Below are 9,318 nucleotides of genomic sequence, written 5' to 3' on the forward strand. Positions count from 1 at the left end.
ACAACTACTGTCTACTGTAATCCTCTGTGACATAAAATTACCCCTGTTGGCAGTGCTCCTTAGGCGCATCTCCATGCAAACATCCTTACTTTAGAAGGTACTCTACATTTTCATAGGATTGTCCAATCCTTCCTTTCCCTCGACAAAGAAGTTATGACCGCTTGGCTAATAACTAAGTGCCAAACCATCTCATCAAGAAGGGAATCTCGTTTAGGACTATTAATTGGGTGCACTTTGCCTTGTTTGAGACGATCCACTCTACTTGAATTACACATGGTTTCGGAGAGAAAAATCAAGCTGGGACTATAGAGCTTAATTAACTCTGATAGAGTGCGAACTGTCTGATGGGTCCTAGCCCGTGGTAGTTTCATGCTATGATTTTCATGGTATCTGGGGGAATGGATGGTAGTCTCCACCAATATCGTTTTACTTTTCCAACTAACTGTGGCCATCATTTAGGGGCGTGTACTGCTGCCGATTTTGGCTCAATGATTGAGACGCCCAGTCCCCTCTTCCTGTTCATGGTCCACATGAATTCTAGTCGGTCTCCCTCGCCTACCTTGGCCAAGCCTTCCTCTGGTCCTCGTCGCCTCGAACTGGAGTGGGATAGTGACAAAAACTGTTTAGGATAGGGATTGGGCGGTCAGGATTCAGTTGACTATAGGAGTGACGTTGAATTGCATCTCATCATCAGGCACCTCGAGGTCGTAGGTCATGGGACCTATTTCCTTTGCTAGTTGCCTTTGCTCGACTTCCTTTTCCGTTGTCCTATCCTCTTGAGATCCTCCAGTAGCCTTACCGCCTTGATGGCTGCTGCTAATTGAACTAAAGTCAACAAAGATAGTTGCTCCTCGTTCAGTACCTGCCTCGTGTTGCAGCTGGGTTCCTACCGTGCTTGAATTTTTATGTGGCCTGGCTTGTGAACGGTTTCGTAGAGGCATAGGTACTCTCAGACATGGGTCATATGGTGTATCTGCTCCTAGATTCGTGAAGCCCTCTTCAAATCGAGTCTCACAATACTTTGCGATGTGGCCAAGCTTCCCGCATACGTAGCAAAAATTTGGGCGTTGTTACTACGTGAAGTGAACTATAAGCTCGTCCCCATCATAGTGTGAAATTTCAGCGCCCTTCTCAATGGATTGTTGGCATTGATTGTAACCTGAATACGAAGCTCTCTGACCTATGAGCTTCCCATCTCGTCCATCTCCATATGATGAAAATTCCCCAGCAGATACCTATGTTCGTCGTGATACCTAGGTTCATTCGGTTGAGTGGTAGTTTTGTGAATGTGAACGTAGAAATCACACCAATTTCAATGAACATTCAAGGAATTATCTTTCAGGCCTATTTCTGTTTAAGATAATGATGTTCTTCTCGAAACTCCGTAGGCAACCCTCTAAGACCCTCTGTATGTCTATCAAATTGAAGAGACGCATGAGGATCCTACCCTTGTTTTTGTGTAATTCCTCTATTAAGTAAACGTCAATATATTTGTTAATATTAGTAAAAAAATAAAATAAAGTCCACATTTGCTGCGGTTGACTTTGTTATACGTTAAACAAATTTTTTTCTGATCAAATTTTTCTTGCACACATTAATAAAAGTGAAGAGGTACAGGTCATTCAAATTCTATTAATGGAGGAACTTGTTATCAAAAACAAATGTGTGCGATATTGATCGGACTAGAAATGGGGATGAAATGCAAGTAATTAGTCCACTTCTTCTCCAAATTCAATGAAGTACCTGTAGAACAGAAAACACGTCAAACTAGTGGAGTCGTTGCCCGACTATAAGACTCCGACGCTCAAGTCAGAAAAGTGAAATCGAATGATTAATCTTTTAATGATAGGATTGCAGTAAATTTTTGTGATTACCTTTTGCAGTATAAATCTAATCATATTTATATAATCTCAACTTTCCTTGTACGACTGCCACGCGTCTTAATCTTAGACCTTCGTAACCGCTTAACCAGGCGGCCAATATGGGATCATGCGTCTGGGTCGCCTAATTAGCTATATCCTCGCGATCTGGTTGCCTTAATCACGCCGTGAGTCCTCTTGCTCTATACGGAATAAAAATGACCGTTGCGATGCAAAATATCTTTAATACCCTCCCTCAAGGGTATTTGTGTCTTTTAGAAATCTAGCCCTCATCATTACTCCCCCACTTCTGCTGTGAAGTTAATCACTGCAGAAGTCGAAAGGTCTACTCTATCTGTTTGATAGTCTGTCAGGCTAGATAGGACACTTGGCAGGCTATTAGTGCGTATCGACCTGCGTGCGGCAGTACCTGTCCGCGTACCTTTCACATATTGGTGTGTTCTCCCGCCTTCCGCTTATATATATAAACCTAATGAATTTGAAAACTTACTATTCTTCACTTTCTACTCTTTTCCGCCTTTCTTAGGTCGACATCTTCGAGCATTCGATCAGGGGTTTTCTTCAGAGCCGTTTTCAAACCATTTCAAGGTACAATGTCTTCTTCTCAAACTTCTAATACCGGTTCCCAATCTGCATCTACTTCTACTCCAATATATACGCCTATTCATGCATTAGCTCGTAGGGTTAGACCTGATAAGGGCCGTCAAATAGAAGAGTCTGATCCTGATGAGGCCCATACATATGGAAACTACCAGTCCATGGTAGAGCGTAGTCCTTGGATGGGTATTGTAAGTATTGTGCGACAACATCTTCAGGATATTAAAGATAGGTTTTTCATTCCATCTAGTTATGAAGTTATCATACCTCGCTCCTTCGATCGTATGCATCAGCCCTCTCCTGGTTGCTATTCCTTTTCACTTCATCATTTTGAAGCCGGTTTGCGGTTACCTTTGGCACCATCCGTATCCCACATTCTCCGTCGCCTTAAGTTATGTCCCATGCAATTATCCCCTAATTCTATTCGTCATATTATCCTCCTTATCATAATTATGCGAGTCCATCGTTTTGAGTCTAGTTTCGACAATTTCTGGTCGCTATATTCGTTCACGACCTCCAAAAGGTCAGCAGATGCAGGTTTTTTCTATTTATCTGCTCGTAAAGATTGTAGGTTCCTTGATCCTCTCACTTCAAATGTTGGTCCCTGGAAGAAAAATTACATCTTTGTTCACCCACCTTCAGGTCGTTCCAGGCTTTTTTCTCTTAATTGGGTCGTAGAGAAACCTAAGCCTGTTACTGAAGGGGGGGGGGGCTGGAAGGAGATCAGATAGGTAGCCTTACCTCATACCGGTACGATCCGAAGAAAATCTTGGTAGAAGAGGTTCTCCAGCTTGCAAACCTATCTCCCGCTCCCCTCCGAGTGGAGGGTTCTCTAGGTGAAATTATATATATTTATATTTTTTTTCGATCAGTATTATGATCTGTATTTTCCTGTGTAGTGGATATGGTGAACCAAGCTCGCCTTACTCAACGTATCCGAGAAGTCCAGCCGAGAGCAGCCGCCGAGGCCCTAGTTGGCCAAGCCGCTCAACCATCCACCGGCTCTACACCACCAGAACCAGCTGCTTCTGCGACCCCAGGGGTTGCAGCTCCACAGGCGCTTAAGACCATTGAAGTTGGTAGTGAGTAGACGCTTTCTCAAGCTCCTTTGTTCAACCCATCCTGTCGCAATGATACCCTAGGTCACACAGTGGGTTAATCAGGGAGGATTCAGCAGATGCTTTGAGAAAATGCAAAGAGCGTGGCAAATCTCCTCTGCGTCCTGATAGAAAAATTGGTTCCCGATCAACTGGTCCCGATCAACACTCGGAAGAGGAGAGGATTGAAGAGAGAGGAATATGGATGCCTTAAGAGGAGTTACTGACAGCTGGAGGAAGGCTAGGGAGGATCTTCGTAGCCCTTACCATCGAGTGGCCGAGTTAGAGGGTAACATGTGGGTGCCAGACTGGAAAATTTCTCCAAGTAGTACCGTTTTTAAGACACTATCCGGACAAGACTCGTGGGAGTTATATGACGCTAGCTGTCTCCCTCGCGATCAGGCCGCCTTGCTGCAGACTACCTTCACTCGGCTGGAGGAACATTGCGCTCATTCTTTAATTCAGGTAACGATACATACCTCCTCTTCCCCCTCTTTTCTGTGATCTTTCTTAGCTATAAACCTCGCGTTTCTATGTTTTTCTTTTTTAAAGCCTGCCAACTTTGTTAGAGGCCTATCTCTCAAGTGCTCGGGCTTTAGGCAAAATCAACTAGCAGCCGAGCATAGGAGCAGGGATCTTAGAATCCAACTTTTGGGGATCGCGTCACGCGAACGCGAATGGGATAATCAACGATCGGCTATGGAGGTTCGTATTAAAGAACTGGAGAACTAAATGGGCTCCGAGGTCGCTAAAGCACGTGATGATGGCGAAAAGGTTGGGTTTGATGTTGGTCATGCGGCAGGAAAAATAGCCAGTGTAATTGAAGGTCAAGAAGTCTTCCTCCGATCAGAAGAGTTTGCGAACCGTACTCGGGAGACTCGCCTTCAAGCCGCTAGAGATTTTCTAAAAGCCCTTGCTTTCGAGTCCGCTTTGGAGATAAAGGCGGCGGAATTCTTGATGCGCGAGTTTGATAGATGCAAAGCGCAAGTATCTACTTTGAATGGGTTTGCATTGGGTTTTGACGCCGCACGTCTCGGTCCTGGTCTCGACAGCAACCTTCAACCATTCCCTGAAGAGGAGACCCCTGCTGCCGCTGATGATGAGTTCGCTGTTCTTCTAGACAAGTTAGATGAAAATTGATCTTGTATTTTCTGCGAATGATCTTTGTGTGTTAAGACATCTGACATGTATCTTTATTTTCAGTACCTTAATATCTTTGATAAGTTATCGAATGGAAATCCAATCCCATGTGGGGTTATGACTGCTATACGATCTTTTACAAATCAATGAGCTTATCAGCCCCCTCAATCATCATAGATTTGGATAGCATTAAGATGCTATACTCTCTATAAGCATTCTTTTCCAGAATAATCGTCCCGATATCTTTAAATAAAGTTTGAAGTAACCTTTCACAGGCATCTGAACGAAATAGCGTACGTCTGTGATAAAACTCTTTCTCAGATGTTCTAACGAAATCACAAACGATACACCCATCTTTTTCAGATGTCAGAATAAAACCATACGAATGAAGAATCATCTCTCACAGATGCTTAATTATTCAGTCTTCGAACAAAATCGTACAAATGATAACTCATCTTTCACAGATGTTCGCTTATTCTAATTCGAATAAAATCATATAAATGAGAAATCATCTTTCACAGATGTTTCGTTATTCAAACTCTAGATAGCTCGACCTTTCACAGGCTCCCTATCGATGAAGGAAAATAAAAAATCTAAGGGCGGTCAAAGGGTGACCATTAGGACAGCCTTTTTCAGGCTCGCTCCTAGGCGTAGAATTTTCTAAGGTTTTGGATGTTCCATGGTCGCGACAAGTTTTTGCCCTGCAAGTCTTGCAACTTATAAGCCCCACCTCCTACGATCTCGATTACTTTGTAGGGTCCTTTCTAGTTTGCATCTAGCTTTCCCATATGTCTTGAAACTTGCACCTTTTTGAGAACGAGGTCGCCTACTTGCAACAATCTAGTCTTCAAATTTTATTGTAGTTTCTCAGCATCAGGCTCTTGTGGTGCATCATTCTCGCCTGTGCCAGGTCTCTTTTTTCTTCTACCATATCCAGGTCGAAGCTTCTTTAGTTCTGGTTGAATTGTGGGTCGAATTTTCGGATTCTTTGTGACTCTTTCCCAATCTCTGCAGGAATCACAGCTTCAGAACCGTAAACCAAACAGAAAGGAGTCTCACCTGTAGAAGACCGAGGGGCCGTTCTGTAAGCCCATAATACACCAGGTAGCTCCTCCTCCCATCCTTTCTTCGATCCTAGCTTTGTTTTCAAATGGTGGAGGATCGTCCTGTTTGTAACCTTTGTTTGACCGTTTGACTGAGGATGGCCAACCGCAGTGAAGTGCTAACGGATTTTTAATTCTTTCAACCATGACACCACCTTCTTTCCTTGGAGCTGCGTCCCATTGTCAGATATCAGTACTCGAGGTATTCCCGATCTACATATTATATTCTTTCAGATGAAGTTGATCGTTTATCTTTCAGATATCTTTGCGACGGCCTCCGCCTCCACCCATTTAGAAAAATATTCAACTGCTGATAAAGTTTTTCTGTGCCTTAGCAGGTGGGAGAGGTCCTAGTATGTCAATGACCCACTAGTCGAATGGGCATGTGGTCGAGATCAGAGTCATAGGTGTTGCAGGTGTATGTATCAATGATGCGTACCTCTGGCATCTCTCACAAGCACGCACAAATTCCCTGGCGTCTTTTACTAACGTAGGCCAGAAATACCCCTACCTTAATACTTTTAATGCCAACGATCTAGCTCCCGAGTGGTTACCGCAGCTTCCTTCATTATTTGTCTCAGAACGTACGCGGCCTGATCTTCATTCAAACATTTTGCCAAGGGTCCTTCGATCGTTCTCTTGTATAACTGCGAACCGACCAGTGTGTATCTAGGCGCCCTCGATCTTATCTTTCAAGCTTTTAATGGGTTCCCCGACAATCTCCCCTCTCGCAGATAAGATGCGATTTCTTCTATCCATCCACTCGAAGTTTCGATCGTATGCATTTCTCTATTACTGGAAGTTGAAGGCTGCTTGTTGATCATCACTGTTATATTTCTCTCTCTTATCCCTGACAGAAGGGCTCCGAACTTTGCTAGAGAATCTGCCCTCTCGTTTTCATCTCTCGGGATCTGCTGAAGTGAGCATTTATCAAAGCGTTGCATGAGTAGTTCAGCTCTCTCCTTGTAAGCTATCATTGTCTTCTCTTTAGCTTCATATATTCCTTGAATCTGCATTGCGACTAACTGTGAATCGGTGTATGCCTCGAGGATGCGTGCCCCAGCCTCATATGCCAACTCTAATCCTAAAGTCAGTGCTTCATACTCCGCCTCGTTATTCGTTACCGTAAACGATAACCGAATGGCGACCTCCATCTCAACTCCACCGGGCCCTTCTATTACAATTCCCACGCCACCGTTATTCGCATTGGCCGACCAATCTACATGCAGCATCCAGATGCCTGGTTCCTGGGGTGGTTCTTCTGACGTTTCAATCATGAAGTCTGCAAGTACTTGTGCTTTCTCCGCAGTCCGGCTTTGATAACTAATATCGAACTCCCCCAGCTCGACCGCCCATTTGATCAAACGACCCGATGCCTCTGGTCGCGAAAGAATGTTCCGTAAAGGTTCGTTTGTCCTTACGACTATCTTATGCGACTGGAAGTATGGTCGTTATTTCCTTGCTGATACCAAGGCTAAGGCCAGTTTTTCCACTTGCGTGTACCTTTTCTCCGCGCCTTATAGCATTCGACTAACATAATAGACCGGATTCTGGCTCTCACTGCTTTCCTTTATCAAGACTGAACTTATGGCATTATCCAAAATTGCTAGATATATATATAGTGTATCTCCTTCTCTAGGATTTACTAGCAGTGGTGGGGATCTCAAGTACTCTTTCAATTTTTGAAATGCTAGACACAATCACTAGTTCACTCAACCTTTTGGCTTTTCTCAATATTTTGAAGAAATGTAAATTGCGATCTGTTGATTTAGATATGAAGCGATTTAGTGAAGCAATTCTACCTGTTAATTTCTGCACTTCTTTCACGGACGAGGGAGACTTCAGGTTCAGGATCGCTTCAATTTTCTCCGAGTTCGCTTCGATTCCACATTCGCTAATCATGTAACCTAGGAATTTTCCTCCACCAACCCCGAACGTGCATTTATTTGGGTTCAGCTTCATCCCATACCTTCTCATGATCGCAAAGGCCGCCTCCAAATGTGTTAGATGGTCTTTTGCTTTTTGACTCTTCACGAGCATGTCGTCCACATAGACTTCCATCGTCTTTCCTGTCAGCTTCGCGAACATCTAATTCACCAGCCTTTGGTAAGTGGCCCTGCATTTTCCAACCCAAACAACATTACATTGTAACAAAATATACCTTTGTCTATAACGAAAGATGTTTTCTCACGATCTTCTGTTGCCATGAGTCTGGTGGTAGCCCTGATAAGCATCCATCATGGAGAAAATCTCATGTCCAGCCGTAGAATCCACCAACAAATCGATCCGCGGTAAAGGATATGGGTCTTTTGGGCAAGCCTTGTTCAGATTTGTGAAATCTGTGCACATTCTCCACTTCCCGGTTGTTTTAGGCACCATCACCACATTGGCTAGCCAATCTGTGTACTGTACTTCAGATATATACTCGGCCTTCAGTAACTTGTTGAAGTCCTCCTCAATAATACGATTTTTCTCCATCCCAAAGGCTCTCTTTTTTTGTTGAACTGGTCGCACAACGGGATCGACGTTCAGTTGATGCATTATCACCCCTGGGTCTATCCCTTTGAGGTCGGTGGGTTCCCAGGCGAACATGTCGACGTTCTTTCTGAGGAAGGTGATCATAACGTTTTCGAACTCGCCAAGTTTTGATATCCTCGTTCTTTTACCGTGGCCTTACTGCATAAGCTCGATTTCTTTATGGTCCGCTGGTTCTATCCGTTCCATCGGCTTTGGTCGCTCCACCTTGCTTGAGTCTTCATGCCTTCTCTTTTCGGTAACCTCGCCCTTTTTCAGGGACAAATTGTAGCACCTCTTTGCTTCTACTTGGTCACATAATACTTCTCCTATCCCATATTGCGTAGGAAACTTCATCTTTAAGTGGTAAGTTGAGACAACTGCCCTAAAAGAATTGAGACACGGTCTCCCGAGAATAACATTATAAGTAAATGGTGTATCAACAACGAGAAACTTTACCATTAACGTCTTCCTCTTCGGTTCTTCACCGATAGACACCGGAAGGTCAATCGTATCGAGGGATTCTACTTCCGCTCCTCCTAAACCGACCAGAGGCATTCTCACGGGTTCTAATTTCACACTGTACAAATCCATTTTCCTTATTACCTCTCTGAAGATGATATCTGTAGAACTTCCATTATCAACTAATACCTTATGGACCGTGAAGTTCGCTATATCCATCTTGATCACCATCGGATCGTTATTTGCACCTGCCCTTTCGCCCACGTCGCGGTCCCCGAACACGATCTCTTGCTCAGTATTTATACTCATTAACTGAGTTCGTTTGTTCGATCTATATTCTCTTTCAAATCTTTTCCTCATTCTGTTAGAGCATCCGTCTAACCCTCCTGCTATTGTATGTATAATGCCTTTCACAGGCGCATTGTCTCCCCTACCTTGATCGTTTCCGCATTCCCCCCAGCTCCTTTCTCTACCTGGGCTTCTCGATCCGCTACGACGAACATCTTCCCTGTCATAATGTTGTAA

At 43.9% G+C, this 9,318-nt stretch overlaps 2 protein-coding genes across 2 annotated transcripts; both read right to left on the bottom strand.

The window, feature by feature from the left end:
• Positions 1-6,509: 6,509 nt before the first annotated feature.
• On the bottom strand, positions 6,510-8,409 carry LOC148786657 (uncharacterized). Its single transcript, XM_088886217.1, has 3 exons — positions 8,092-8,409; positions 7,787-7,933; positions 6,510-7,253 (listed from the first exon to the last, which is right to left on the bottom strand). Exons 1-3 carry the CDS (start codon positions 8,407-8,409, stop codon positions 6,510-6,512), a joined length of 1,209 nt encoding a protein of 402 aa, XP_088742343.1.
• An 81-nt stretch (positions 8,410-8,490) lies between these two features.
• On the bottom strand, positions 8,491-9,102 carry LOC105178990 (uncharacterized). Its single transcript, XM_011102574.2, has one exon. It carries the CDS (start codon positions 9,100-9,102, stop codon positions 8,491-8,493), a length of 612 nt encoding a protein of 203 aa, XP_011100876.2.
• Between the last annotated feature and the right edge of the window lie 216 nt (positions 9,103-9,318).

This window comes from Sesamum indicum, linkage group LG10 (assembly GCF_026168435.1).
Source record: "Sesamum indicum cultivar Baizhima isolate 11 linkage group LG10, ASM2616843v1, whole genome shotgun sequence".
Taxonomy (NCBI): domain Eukaryota; kingdom Viridiplantae; phylum Streptophyta; class Magnoliopsida; order Lamiales; family Pedaliaceae; genus Sesamum; species Sesamum indicum.

Excerpts from the sequence above, each read along its gene's own strand:
- LOC148786657 (XM_088886217.1), bottom strand. The coding sequence starts at position 8,409 with ATGTTCGCCTGGGAACCCACCGACCTCAAAGGGATAGACCCAGGGGTG. Across the intron at positions 7,934-8,091 it reads TACCGCGGATCGATTTGTTG|GGCCACTTACCAAAGGCTGG; the intron begins GTGGATTCTACG and ends TGGAAAATGCAG. Across the intron at positions 7,254-7,786 it reads GCCTTTGCGATCATGAGAAG|TCGCATAAGATAGTCGTAAG; the intron begins GTATGGGATGAA and ends CCATACTTCCAG.
- LOC105178990 (XM_011102574.2), bottom strand. The coding sequence starts at position 9,102 with ATGAGTATAAATACTGAGCAAGAGATCGTGTTCGGGGACCGCGACGTG.